The 15178-nt window shown below is 40.1% G+C and overlaps 1 protein-coding gene across 4 annotated transcripts in view; it reads right to left on the bottom strand.

Annotated features, from left to right (window-relative positions):
- Positions 1-15178, bottom strand: part of EDARADD (EDAR associated via death domain) — a 78758-nt gene that overhangs the window by 48012 nt on the left and 15568 nt on the right. For 2 of the 4 annotated variants that reach the window (XM_064276708.1, XM_064276709.1), the window contains exons 4-5: positions 13833-13872; positions 8162-8253 (exon numbers count right to left, since the gene is read on the bottom strand). In XM_064276708.1, coding sequence (XP_064132778.1) covers positions 8162-8253; positions 13833-13872 — 132 coding nt within the window. The remainder of the gene's footprint in view (positions 1-8161; positions 8254-13832; positions 13873-15178) is intronic. The other 2 variants (XM_064276707.1, XM_023549153.2) reach the window with 1 other exon arrangement.

Genomic DNA, 15178 nt, shown 5'->3' with positions numbered 1-15178 from the left:
GATGAGGCCACCTATTAACACAATGTTAATCTACAAGGTAGGCAAGTATATAAAATATAACATATTGGCTTGCTAGTTTTAAGGAGAAATTTTTACTTTTGAACTATTTTAGTGGTTTCCAAAGTGCTTATTTCTTTTGTTATTTTCTATTTTTATTAGTGCCAGTATTGTCAGAGTAAGATGGTATCTCATTGTAGTTTTGATTTGTATTTTTCTGATGGCTAATGATCACCAGCATTTCCTCAGGTGCCTATTAGCTACCTCAATGTCTTCTTTGGTGAAGTGTCTGTTCATATCCTTACTTCTTTTGTCCTAACTTTTTTTAAACTGAACAACTACTTCTACATTTAGTTATTAACAAATTGTTCTAGAAGGCTCCCAAAATAGAAGCTATGCTTAAGTTTAAATTTCTCAAAATTACTACCAATAGAATCAGTCTACTTTACTCCTATTTACTCTAGAAGTTTTTTGAACAATCTTAAAAGAAGAGCAGGAATACCAAAGAAAGTGGAGATGATAAAATCTTGGCTGACTTATGATGTGACTTATCTATGTGCAGTTTTTTCCCCATACTGAGGGGCTCAAAACTCAGAATTCTTTTTCCAAAGACACTTTCTCTCAAAATGCAGTGAGTCATATTCTCTTCAGGACACTCAAGCCGGCAGCTCCTATGAGGTATCAGAAATTATGTGATAAAAATAAAATCCACTCTTCTGCCAGTCCTGAGTTTAGTGCCTACAGACTCTCCCAGAACACCTATCAGAAAAGGGGCCTGACAGAACACTCTCCTCGAAATCTCTAAAAGCATGAGTTAGCTGAGTTAGGCAAAAGTTATGCATTTAAGGCTTTTTAAACTATGAGAAAACAGATAAAACAGTTCTGCCTCAAAAACACATGCCAATCACTGACATGTCACTAGATTTCCACAGTTGATTTGTGGTAAAACCACATTATTTAGAACGGCTCTAGTTTGGGCTGGGTTGAAGAACAGCTTTATAGTGTCTATGAATAAATTAGTAACATGCTAGTAGGATAACACAAATTTTGTGACATACGTTTAATCTCTTTAAGAACATAAATTTTGACAACTTTAGAATTTTAACCATATGGAAATTGTTAAAGCTAATTACAAATAACTCCTTATTTAATAAAGAAGCAATTATTAGTTTCCATCGAGTTGACTGCAACTTATAACGACCCGTGTGTTGCAGAGTACAACTGCTCTGTAGAGTTTTCAAAGGCTGTGATCTTTCAAAAGTAGACTGCCAGGCCTATCTCTGGTGGGTTTGAACCACCAACCTTTCAGCTAGTAGTCAAGTGCTAACCATTTGTACCACCCAGGTACTCCCATTAAATAAAGTAGCCCCCGCACCCCCGCCAATTCACTTAACGCTGGAGTCCTAGTTTGTGCTTAAATAGAACTAGACAGTATTTGCTTTTAAGTTTATAAATTAGTCTCTTTATTAATTCACATGGGTTTTCTTTCTCTAAAAATAACTTCAATGAGAAAATCACCGTAAGAATGTAATGATGATATTGGCCCCACTGATTATGTTAAAAAATACTAGCAATATTATATTACCGAATGCAAATGTTGGAGTAAATTTTATGGACAGGATTCAATTACACATGAAATGCATGTTTATTTGGAGATAAGAAATACAGCACATAAGGTGAAGCCAACATGGCACTATAAACAGAAGCACCACGCCGTCCCTCCACAGCAAAGGTCTGAAAAACTAAGTAAAACTGAGATAAACCTCAATCCTGGAAACCAAAGTGTCAAATGAAGAGATAAAGAACTCAACCAAGCACCAAATGGAGTAAGAAACTGACAGAGAACAGATAGCGAGAAGAAATACGGAGTGGTGGTCCCTTCTCAGCTAAAACAGCACAGATTGACCATCTTGGACTCCTGTTGGAGATTGGTGGACAGAAGTATGGGAAAGCAGCTTCAGGGAGCTTCCAGCAGGAGACAGAGCACCTGGTAACCTACCATATGCACTTTCCCACCCCTCACCCTTCTTTCCCCTGCTTAGCCTCTGCCACTTCCTGGTGGGCTGTGGTCACTCATCACCCAGGAGGCACCGCTCCGTGCCACTTGGATTTGCCGCACCCACGCCAGCTAGCTCCTTCATTGCCATTTCTTTGTTGTGAGTGTTGCTTTTTTCGGCTTCTCTTGGTTTCTTCTCTCTCTCACCTCCTCCCCTTCCTTTCTCTCAAACGCCTGGCTCCATGTGCCATCTCTGCTTATTCTTGACAGGCTGTGAAGTAATACTTGTCTGGGGGAACTACTTTCCCAGTCCATGACACCACACTGGTGGGATCCCTGTGGGTTTCCTTGTTTGTTTTCTTTTTTCCTTTCTGTTTTTCTTCATTTCTCAGTTTCTCACCTTTCTTTACTTTCCATCTTTTCCTGTCTCCTGAATGCCTGGTCCTGTGTGCCATCTCCACTCCTTTTAGACAGGCTGTGCCCTGAGACCTGGGAGCCACTTCCCTGGTCACCAGTGAGATCCCTGGGGGCATTTCTTTTTTAATTTTTATTTATTTTTCCCATTTTCTTTTCTCCTTTTTTGTTTTTCTTCATTTCTCAGTTTCTCACCTCTCTCTATTTCCCTTCTTTTCCTGTCTCCTGAATACCTGGCACTATGTGCCATCTCTGCCCCTTCTAGATGGGGTGTGCCCTGAGGCATGGGAGCCACTTCCCCAGTCCCTGGTGGGATCCCTGGGGGCATTTCTTTTTTTTTTTTCAATTTTTATTTATTTTCCCCATTTTCTTTTTTCCTTTTTGTTTTTCTTCATTTCTCATTTTCTTGTCTTTCCACTACAACAACAGGCTCCCTCAGCACTTTTTGTTTTTTGGCTCCTGTTTCTCTCTCATCTTTCTCTTCTTTACAGTACCCACTTAACTTCACACATCACAACCCCTGTCTGTCCCCCCCACCCACTGCCCAGTCTGTCTGCACTGTACGCTGAACATCAAACCCTCGAGCAGCACAGGCACAGCATACCAGAACCTGCCCTGCACTGACCCCTGGTCCACACTGTCATCCCCAGTACAAGTCACAAACAACCCATCCCAGCCCCTCCCCTTCAGCTGGACCTGCCCTACTGCACCATAGCTTGAGCAACTGGCCCTGCCCACCGGGCAAGGAGGTGAAAAGTACAATGCCCACAGACGAGCAAACAGCAAAGAACGTTACAGCTCACCTGCTCAGACATAACCAAATAACACAAAAAATTAGGACGAAACAAACAAATCTACAATCAATAAATAAGGAAAATAACTACTGAATATCCCAAAGACAGCACACAATATCAAAACATATTAAAAAAACACAGCAGGATGGTTCCAGTAGGCATCCAAAATAAAACACCAGATGACTTTCCAGTAGAAAAGAAGGCACTGGAATTACCTGACAGGAAATTCAAATCTCTAATATTCAGAGCTATCCAAGAGTTGAAGCAAAAAGCAGACAAAAATGAGGAAAAATAGACAAATTCATGGAAAAACAGACAAAATGCTGGAAGAATTCAGGAGAATAATACAGGAACAAAATATCAAAATAAATTCACAACTAGAAATCATATGAAAACAACAATTAGTAATCCAAAAGATAAACAACAAGATTTCAGAAATGGACAGTGTCGTAGAAGGTCTGAGGAGTAGGTTCGAAACAATGGAAAACAGGATCAGGAAAACTGAAGACAAACACTTTGATACCACTTTGAGGAAAAATCAGAGAAAAGAACAAAGAAAAATGAAAAACCCTGAGAATGATGTGGGATACAATAAAAAGCAAAAATTTACGAGTGATTGGAGTTCCAGAAGACGGGGAGAAAACAGAAAACATGGAGAGGATCACTGAGAAACTGCTGACAGAAAACATCCCTAATATCATGAAAGACAAAAAGGCGACCATCTAAGAAGCTCAATAAACCCCATATAGGATTGACCCCAAAAGAAAATCACCAAGGCATGTCATAATCACAATCACTAAAACCACAGACAAAGAAAGAATCCTGAGAGTAGCTCAATAAAAATGAAGTCACATACAGAGGGGAAACAATAAGACTAAACTCTGATTACTCAGCAGAAACCATGCAGGCAAGAAGGCAATGGGAGGACATATACAAAACCATGAAAGAAAAAAACTGTCAACCAAGAATAATATACCCTACAAAACACTCATTCAAATATGATGGTGAAACTAGGACATTTCCAGATAAACAGAAATTAAGGAAATATGTAAAAACCAAACCAAACTTACAGGAATTATTAAAGGGAGTTCTTTGCTCTGAGAACAAACAACATCAGAAGACAGCCTGGATCTAGGACACAAGATCACACCACCCAGATACTAACCTAGGAAATGAACTCTCAAAGATTATTCAAAACTAAAAGATTTACAACAGGGAACCAGAGAAGTTAATCTGTAAATAACAACGTCAGAACAATAAAAGAGGGAATAAATGGTGTAGGTATAGAACTTTCTAATGGAGAGGAAGGCAAGGCAATACCAAGTAATAAAAGACTAGTTCAAACGTAATAAGATAAATTTCAAGGTAATCAAAAAGGAAGTTAACAAATCTACTCATCAGAATAAAGAAGAAAAACATAAAAGTCTCAGGAAAAATAAAACCTACAAAAGCAAAAGAAATGAAAAAAAAAAATCCACAAACAAAAGGAACAAAGAAAATGTCAACACCAAAAAAAAAAAGTACAAAACGACAGCAATAAACTCACACCTATCAATAATTACACTGAACCTAAATGGCCTAAATGCACCCATAAAGAGACAGAGAGTACCAAAATGGATAAAAAAAACAGGACCCATCAATATGCTATCTACAAGAGACACACCTTAGAAACAAAAATGTATTAAAACTCAAAGGATGGTAAAAAATATATCAACCAAACAGCTACCAAAAAAGAGCAGGAGTGGCAATACTAATCACAGATAAAATAGACTGTAAAATAAAATCCACCATAAAAGACAAAGAAGGGCATTATATAATGAATAAAGGGATGATCCATCATGAAGACATCACCATAATAAGTATCTACGCATGCAATGACAGGGCTCCAAAATACATAAAACAAACTCTAACAGCACTGAAAAGAGAAACTGACAGTTCTACAATAACAGTAGGAAACTTCAACACACCACTCTCGGTAAAGGACAGAACATCTAGAAAGAAACTCAACAAAGATACAGAATATCTAAAGGCCACAATCAGGCAACTTGAACTCCTAGAGATATACAGAACACTCCGCCCAACAGCTGCAAGTATACATTCTTTTCCCACGCACATGGAACGTTCTCCAGAATAGATCACATCTTAAGCCACAAATCAACCCTCAACAAAATCCAAAAGATTGAGATAATACAAGGTATCTTCTCTGATCACAATGCCATTAAAGCAGAAATTAACAACAGGTAGAGCAAGGAAAAAAAAAAATCAATTACATGGAAATTGAATAACATCCTGCTTAAAAACTACCGGGTAATTCAAGAAATCAAAGATGGAATAAAAAAATTCCTAGAATCAAACGAGAATGAAAACACATCATACCAAAACCTTTGGGACACAGCAAAGACAGTGCTCAGAAGTCAATTTATAGCAATAGATTCACACATCAAAAAAGAAGAAAGGGGCAAAATCAAAACATTAGCTACACAACTAGAACAAATAGAAAGAGAACAGCTAAAGAAGCCTACAATCACCAGAAGAAAGGAAATTATAAAGGTCAGAGAATAAATAAATGAAATAGAGCACAGAAAAACAATAGAAAGAATCAACAAAACCAAAAGTTGGTTCTTTGAAAGGATCAACAAAATTGACAGATCACCGGCCAAACTGACAAAGAAAAACAGAAGTGGAAACAAATAACCCAAATAAGAAATGACATGGGGGACATTCCAACAGACCTAACTGAAATAAAAAAGATCATAACAGAGTATTATGAAAACCTATACTACAACAAATTTGAAAACCTAGAGGAAATGGATAAATTTCTAGAAATACACTACTTACCCAAACTAACACAAAATGATGTTGAAAATCTGAACAGACCCATAACAAGAGAAGAGATTGAAAAGATAATTTAAAAAAACATCCCCCCCCCCCCCAAAAAAAGAGCCCTAGCCCAGACAGCTTCACTGGAGAAGTCTACCAAACATTTGAAGAAGAGCTTACACCAGTGCTACTCAAACTATTTCAGAACATAGAAAAGGAAGGGATACTTCCAAATTCATTCTATTGAACCAGCATAACCCTGATACCAAAACCAGACAAAGACACCACAAAAAAAGAAAATTACAGACCAATATCTTTCATGAATATAGATGCAAAATTCTCAACAAAATTCTAGCCAATAGAATTCAGCATCATATAAAAAAAAATAATATACCATGATAGGATTCATACCAGGTATGAAAAAAGTTTCAACATTAGAAAATCAATCAATGTAATCCACCACATAAATCGAAGACTCACATGATCATCTCAATTGACAAAGAAAAGGCACTTGACAAAGTCCAACACCCATTCCTGATAAAAATTCTCTATAACATAGATATAGAAGGGAAATTCCTCAACATAATAAAAGGCATTTACACGAAACCAAGAGCCAACATCACTCTTAACAGAGAGAGGTTGAAAACATTCCCCTTGAGAACAGAAATAAGACAAGGATGCCCTTTATCACCACTCCTATTTAACATTGTGCTGGAAGTCCTAGCTAGAGCAATAAGGCAAGTAAAAGAAATAAAGTGCATCCAAATTGGTAAGGAAGAAGTAAAACTGCCCCTATTTGCTGATGATATGATACTATACATAAAAAACCCAAAAGATTTTACAAGAAAACTACTGGAACTGATAGATTTGGTAGTGCAGCCGCAAGTAAGATAAACATACAAAAAATCAGTTGGATTCCACTTTGGTGAGTGGCATCTGGGGTCTTAAAAGCTAGCAAGCAGCCATCTAAAATGCATCTATTGGTCTAAATCCACCTGGAGCAAAGGAGAATGAAGAATACCAAAGACACAAGGAAAATAAGAACCCAAAAGACAGAAAGGGCCACATAAACCAGAGACTTCATCAGCCTGAGACCGGAAGAACTAGATAGTGCCCGGCTACCACCAATGACTGCCCAGACAGAGAACACAACAGAGAATCCCTGATGGAGCAGGAGAAAAGTGGGATCCAGAGCTCAAATTTTAGTAAAAAGACCAGACTTAATGGTCCGACTGACACTGGAGGGACCCCAGAGGACGTGGCCTCCAGGCTCTCTGTTAGCTCAAAACTAAAACCATTCCCAAAGCCAACTCTTCAGATGAAGATTAGACTGGACTATAAGACATAAAATGATACTGGTGAGGACTGTGCATCTTAGCTCAAGTAGACACACGAGGCTATGTGGGCAGCTCCTGTCCAGAGGTGAGATGAGAAGGTAGGGGGCACAAGAACTGGTTGAATGGACATGAGAAATACAGGGTAGAGGGAAGGAGTGTGCTGTCACATTATAGGGAGAGCAACTAGGGTCACATAACGATTTGTGTGTAAGTTTTTGTGTGAGAAACTGACCTGAATTGTAAACTTTCACTTAAAGCAAAATAAAAAAAAAGAAAAAAAATCAGTTGGATTCTTATATACCAATAAATAGGACAATGAAAAGGAAATCAGGAAAATACCATTTATAATAGCCCCTAATTAAATAAAATACTTAGGAATAAATCTAACCAGGGATATAAAAGACCTATACAGAGAAAACTACAAAACACTACTGCAAGAAACCAAAAGAGATCTATATAAGTGGAAAAACATATGCTCATGGATAGGTAGACTCAACATTGTGAAAATGACAGTTCTACTCAAAGCAATCTGCAAACACATGCAATTCTGATTCAAATACCCACAACAATCTTTAAAGAGATGGAAAAACTAATCATTAACTTTTTATGGAAAGAGAAGAGGCCCTGGATAAGTAAAGCACTATTGAAGGAGAAGAATAAACAAAGCAGGAGGACTCACTCTACCTGACCTCAGAACCTACTGTACAGCTATGGTAGTCAAAACAGCCTGGTACTGATAAAGTGACTGATAAATTGAACAAAGGAACAGAATTGAGAACCCAGATGTAAATCCATCCACCTACGGTCATCTGATCTTCGACAAGGGCCCAAAGTTCATCAAATAGGGAAAAGACAGTCTTTTCAACAAATGGTGCTGGCAAAACTGGATGTCCATCTGTAAAAAAATAAAACAAAACCCATGCCTCACACCAACACAAAAACTAATTCAAAACGGATCAAAGGCCTAAGTATAAAACCAAAATCTATAAAGATCATAGAAGAAAAAATAGGATCAATGCTAGAGACCCTAATACAGGGTGTCTTAGTCATCTAGTGCTGCTATAACAAATACTACAAGTGATGGCTTTAACAAAGAGAAATTTATTCTCTCACAGTCTAGCAGGGCATAGGCTCCAGGGGAAGGCTTTCCCTCTCTGTCGGCTCTAGAGGAAGGTCCTTGCCATCAGTCTTCTGTTGGTCTGGGAGCATCTCAACACAGGAACCTCAGGTCCAAAGGACATGCTCTGCTCCCGGCACTGCTTTCTTGGTGGTATGAGGTCTCCCCTCTCTGCTAGCGTCCCTTTTGTTTTATCTCTTGAGAGATAAAAGGTGGTGCAGGCCATACCCCAGGGAAACTCCCTTTACATAGGATCACAGATGTGACCTGGTAAGGGTGCTACAATCCCACCCTAATCCTCTTTAACATAAAATTGCAATCACAAAATGGAGGATACCCACATAATACTGGGAATCATGGCCTTACCAAGTTAATACACACATTTTTGGGGGGGGGAGGGGACATAATTCAATCCAAGACACACGGCATTAACAGGATACAAATCATGACTAACAACACACAAATTCCAGAAGATAAGCTAGATAACTGGGATCTTCTAAAAATTAAACACTAATGCTCATCAAACACCTTCACCAAAAGAGTAAAAACGGAACCTACAGACTGGGGAAAAAATTTCAACTATGGCAAATCCGACAAAGGTCTAATCTCTGAAATCTACAGGAAAATCTACACCTCTACAACAAAAAGACAAAAAATCCTATTAAAAAACGGGCAAAAGAAATGAGCAGACACTTCACCAAAGAAGACATTCAAGCATCTAAGGGACATATGAGGAAATGCTCACAATCACTAGACATTAAAAAAAAAGGAATGCAAATCAAAACCACAATGAGATACCATCTCACCCTGACATTACTGGCACAAATCAAAAATACAAATTAAAAAAAAAACACAAAACAAAAAAACGCTGGAAAGGCTGCAGAGAAATTGGAACTCTTACGCACTGCTGGAGGGAATACAAAATGATACAACCATTTTGGAAAATGATACGGTGCTTCCTCAGAAAGCTAGAAATAGAAATACCATATGATCCAGCAATCCCACTCCTAGGAATATATTCTAAAGGAATAAGAGCCATCACACGAATAGACAGATATACGCACACGCATGTTCACTGCAGCATTGTTCACAATAGCAAAAAGATGGAAGCACAACCTAGATGCCCATCAACAGATGAATGGAGAAACAAACTATGGTACATACACGCAATGAACTATTATGCAATGATAAAGAACAATGATGAATCTGCGAACCATCTCACAACATGGATGAATCTGGAGGGCATTATGCTGAGTGGAATAAGTCAATCACAAAAGGACAAATACTGTATGAGACCATTACTATAAAATATCAAAAAAAGGATTATACACAAAAAGAAACAACCTTTGATGGTTACAATGGATGGCAAGGGTGGGAATAGAAAAACACTAAACAGACAATAGGTAAGTGGTAACTTTGGTGAAGGGTAAGACAGTACACAATACTGGGGAAGCCAGCACAACCTGTACAAGGCAAGGTCATGGAAGCTCCATGGACACATCCAAACTCCTTGAGGGACCAAATTACTGGGCTGAGGGCTGTGGGGACCATGGTTTCAGTGAACATCTAGCCCAATTGGCACAGCACAGTTTATAAAGAAAATACTCTACATTCTACTTCGGTGACTAGCATCTGGGGTCTTAAAAGCCTGTGAGGGGCCATCTAAGATATTCCACTGGTCTCACCCTGTTGGGAGCAAGGGGGAATGAAGAAAACTAAAGGCAGAAGAGAAAGATTAGTCCAAAGGACTAATGAACCACAACTACTACAGCCTCCACCAGACTGAGTCCAGTACACTTAGATGGTGCCTGGCTACCACCACTGACTGCTTTGACAGGGATCACAATAGAGGGTCCCAGACAGAGTTGGAGGAAAATGTAGAACAAAATCCTAACTCACACACACACAAAAAAGACCAGATTTAGTGGCCTCACAAAGACTGGAGAAACCCCGGGAGTAAGGCCCCCAGACACTTTTTAGCTCAGTAATGATGTCACTCCTGAGGGTCACCCTTCAGCCAAAGATTAGACAGGCCCAAAATGAGACTAAAGGGGCACACCAGCCCAGGGACAAGGACTAAAAGGCAGGAGAGAGCAGGAAAGCCGGTAATAGGGAACTCAAGGTCAAGAAGGGAGAGTGCTGACATGTTGTGGGGTTGGTACCCAATGCCATAAAACAATACATGTATTGTTTAATGAGAAGCTAGTTTGTTCTGTAAACTTTCACCTAAAGAACAATAAAAAAATTCAGCACTCAATAACATGAATAAGGACAAAGGAAAGGTGTAAGGTGTGGTTTTCATAGTCATGTTACTTGCAAACTCATCACAATTTTAATTAAGGTTTTGTTAAACTCTGGTTCTAGGAGAAATCTGATTGTACAGTGACTGTAATCACTTAATCTTTTTCTTTCAAAACAGGAAATCACATTCAAAGGTGATAAAAAAAATCTTTAGCCAGATGGCACCATGACCCATGCACTGTACTACCCAGAGCCGCTGCCAGCTCAGTCTTCTGTTTTTTCCAGGACAGTTCCACTTTTGCTGTGAAAGCTTTTGACAGTGCTCGACCCTGACTTTCCCCTATTCTCTGCCAGGTTTCCCGTCACCCCCGCATAGTGCTCACGGTGTGCCAGCCACCATTCCAGACTTGCTTCACTGCATTCTCCCAACAGTCCCCTGGGAACTGGATGCCAACACTGTCCTCCCTACTCTACAAAAGAGGAAACCGAGGCACTGAGAGGTGATATCACTTGCTGAGCCCACCAGAGCTGGGCAGTTTGACTGCACTTTGGGTCTCTATTCTGTATGCCTCACCAGTGGGTACACCAAATCCCTGAATCTTCTTAAGTAGGCTCTCAAAGGATGGACTGCATCCCAATTGCCCAGGTACATGTGAAAATGCAGATTCCCAGGCCAGACCCAGAACTACTGCATATGATTTCTGGGCAGTGGGGCCCAGAATCTGTATTTTGAACAAGCTCCCCAGATGAAGATTCTTACTGTACACCAAAACCTAAGAACCACTGCTTGAGACTGCCCAGCCTTTTACTTATGGTCTGGCCTTTTACCTTCTTGCTGAAATAGAGAATCACAGATCTGGGGATTTGGGAGACTTAGAGGTCATTCATAGAGAGGGGAAGAGGGGAAGTGAGGAGAAACTGAGGTCCAGGGAGGTTGGTGCTTCCCAAAAGCCTTCCCTAGAACAGCCAGAATTTAGACCCAAACCCTGCCTTCAAGCTCTTTTGCCTACACCACTGCCATTCCAGGGAAATGCCCAGGAGATAAAAGCAATGAAACTCTAATGGTGTCATTTCAGGGAACACAGAGAACAGTCTGGAAAGAGGGAAGGGAGGGGAGGGGAGCTTTGGCAGAACCCAAGACATAAAAACAGGTTGGCCCTGGGGGGGAGCTCCCTCCAGTCAGATGACCTAAAGGTTGCCTACTACTAAGCAACTGTGGGGAAACCCGACTTAAAGTGGGCTGAGAAATCCAACCCTTCATGGCAATGAGGAAGCCTAGGTGCTTTGTGGGGAGCAGGAAGAGGTCCTCACGACCCCTGCCATTTCTGAAGCTGATCAGATCTGACTGCTCCCCACCCCCACCCCACCCTACCCCTTGGCTTGGAATCGTTAACACAGTACAAGATAACTGCTCTACTCTGACAGCCCACACGCAGCCTGGCTTCAATAGTGGAGCACAGCCTTGCAGACTGCTTTGCAATGCGGATTATAACAGACTAAGCTTAAAAAAAAAAAAAAATTTTTTTTTTTTTTTTAAGCTCAGCTAGGAAACCCTGGTGGCGTAGTGGTTAAGTGCTACGGCTGCTAACCAAAAGTTGGCAGTTTGAATCCACCAGTTGGAAACCCTATGGGGCAGGGTTTGTCCTGTAGGTCACTATGAGTTGGAATTGACTTGACAGCAATGGGCTTAAGGCTTAGCTAGGAGTCCCTGGATGGTGCAAATGGTTAACATGCTCTGCTGCTAACCAAAAGGTTGGTGGTTCAAATCCAAACTGAGGTGCCTTGGAAGAAAGGCCTGGCGATCTACTTCCCAAAAATCAGCCATTGAAAACCCTATGGAGCACAGTTCTACTCTGACATGCGTGGGGTTGCCATGAGTCAAAGTTGATGCAGTAGCAACTGGTTAAGGTCTAGCTATCTTTATATCCTGTATTATGCTTAAAACATTAGTTTATAGGATATTTTTAAAAAAGCTTTTTTTGGGGGGGCAGGGACAGGGCTGGACGAGCATCCCTTGCCCTTTTGCGTAGTAACAGACCCTCTTCCCATGGTTTGGATAGAACTGACACCACCCCTCCACCACTCAGTGTCAAGGGCTGGGACACTGGTTCAAACCTGGCTAAAGTTCTCCATCCGCCTGATGACGATAAGTGATTCAGGAATGGGCACATGACCCAAACCGTCTGAATCACAATTTCCCCTAAAACTGTGCTACAGACACAGGGGAAAGGTTACTTCTTACTCCACCATCTTGAGCGGAAGCTGAAGGCACTGGGAGCTATCTTTCCCACTATGTGGGGAAAGCCTTCCTGAGAATAGTGTCAACACAGAGGCAAAAAGAGCCAAGGGAAGGAGAGACTGAGCACGAGAGCACTATTTAAATGCCTGCATCCATCAATGTCCAAATTTCCCTAGGCAAATAAATCCCTCCCCTCTTTTAAAAAGAGCCCTGGCGACGCACTTGACTGCTAACCAAATGGTCTAAGATTTGAACCCATAAGCCACTCTGCCATAACGATTACAACCTTGGAAACTTTGTGGGGCAGCTCTACTTTGTCCTATAGGGTCCCTGTGAGTTGGAATTGACTTGATGGCACTTTTTTTGTTTTATTATTATCCAGCAGCTCCCCAAATTCCCTAGGCAAATAAATCCCTCCCCTCTTGGGAAAAACTAATTGGAGTTAGGTTTCCATCACTTACAACCCAGAGTCCTGGCTGTCTTCATTTATGCACGTATTAGCGTGTTAAAAACACCATAGATGATGGAAAAATTTGGAAATGGATATTGGTGATGGTCGCACAACATGATGAAAGTAAGTCACTCAACTGTACATGTAAAAACTGTTGAAATGGCAATTTTTTGTCATATATATGTATATTCTCCACAATAAAAAATAATTTTAAAAACAAAGGAATTTGATTCATCATTGTTACAAATCATTTATAAATTTTAATAGGAAACTTCGTTTCTGAGACCATCACATAACAAGTCATGAATTGAATTATAGGTATGTTTCTGTTTTACAACTTTAAACGATAAAAAAATTACTTTGACTAATGCTTTGTTTAAGATATTAAAGTAATCACAATGTTCAAATAGTCATATTTGTACATACCTTTAGGGAGTCCGGTATCTTGAATGGGATATTTGTCTGACTGTAGAAACCAACAAAAGAGAAGAGTTATTTTAAATCGCCACAGTCAATTATCAGATCAAAGTGAAAAGAATGCTTTGCCTTGGGAAAAGTCACAGTTTCAATTTAAAACCTTAGAAGTGTTTACCCTTGGATTTTTCAGTAGGCCTGACCCATTGATTGCTTTTATTCTCAATTTATAGAAATGAAACCAAGGTGGACAAGAAGTTAACGTGAACATGAAAGTTCCTCAGCTCTGACCACTAAACCAGACTTCCTCTCTTCTCTGCAGTGCTATCCTGCTGTTGATTTCCTGTACTTTAAAATTGAAGAGCATTTGTTTTTACGAATTATGGAGACAAACCCATTCCTTCTCCCTATTTCTGTGTAAAAATCATTTGGGTCAACAAGTGTGTGCCCTGGGCAGTACTCACTACTGGGCTGCTCTGTCCTGCCTTAAACAGGACAGGATTCAAAAAGGAAGTCTCCCACTGATTGCACAAAGATCTATCTAAAAATCTGTTCCTAATTAACTGCACTAGCTGGGGGTAGTATGGTTACAGGGAATTCAAAGTAGCAAATGCTCTTATAATCACATCTGTGTTTTACTTGTTTGTACCTATATGCAGGTATCTAATGCTCTGCAGGAGTCCCTGGGTGGCACAAGCGGTTAAGTGCTTGTATTCTAACTGAAAGGTTGGGGGTTCAAATCTACCCAGAGACATCTGGGAAAAAGGCCTGGCAATCTACTTCCGAAAGATCAGCCATTGAAAACATGATGGGTTACAATTCTACTCTGACACACGTGGGGTCGCCATGAGTCAGAATCAACAGCAACTGTGTTTTTTTATTTGTTTGTTATTTTTATTTTTAACATTCTATAAGCTTTTCTTCAGATTAAATAGTGTAGCCATTCTCTGAAGATTTAAACGAGAGGAGTGAAACTATGCTCGCCTTCCTTATTCCATCCCCTCACCCCTGTCCCCAGTGTCCCCTCCATCTGGGCCTAAGGACCGCTATCCACCATCCTGAACAAAGCTGTACTTTCCAAGTTTCCCGTGGGTCTCGCTCACACCTTCTTTGACAGAGAGAAAATGAACCAAATGTTGAATCAAAGGCTTTGTTTTAAAGGCCTTCTCTGAGAGGTTTTTTTTTTTTAGAGCCCGTAGTAAAGGTTCAGAACCTCTAAAAGTCTCAGACTCCTTCCCACAAAAGATCAATCAATGAATGACAGAGAACTTAAAATCAAATCGAGTTTTTTCCCAGACTAAGTCTTTCTCATCTCTCTGCCCCCTCAGAGCATGGCATACACACCTGTACCGTAACAA

Source organism: Loxodonta africana, chromosome 25 (assembly GCF_030014295.1).
Source record: "Loxodonta africana isolate mLoxAfr1 chromosome 25, mLoxAfr1.hap2, whole genome shotgun sequence".
Taxonomy (NCBI): Eukaryota; Metazoa; Chordata; class Mammalia; order Proboscidea; family Elephantidae; genus Loxodonta; species Loxodonta africana.
Note: the sequence above shows the minus strand (reverse complement) of the source record. Positions and strands in the feature narration are given on the sequence as shown.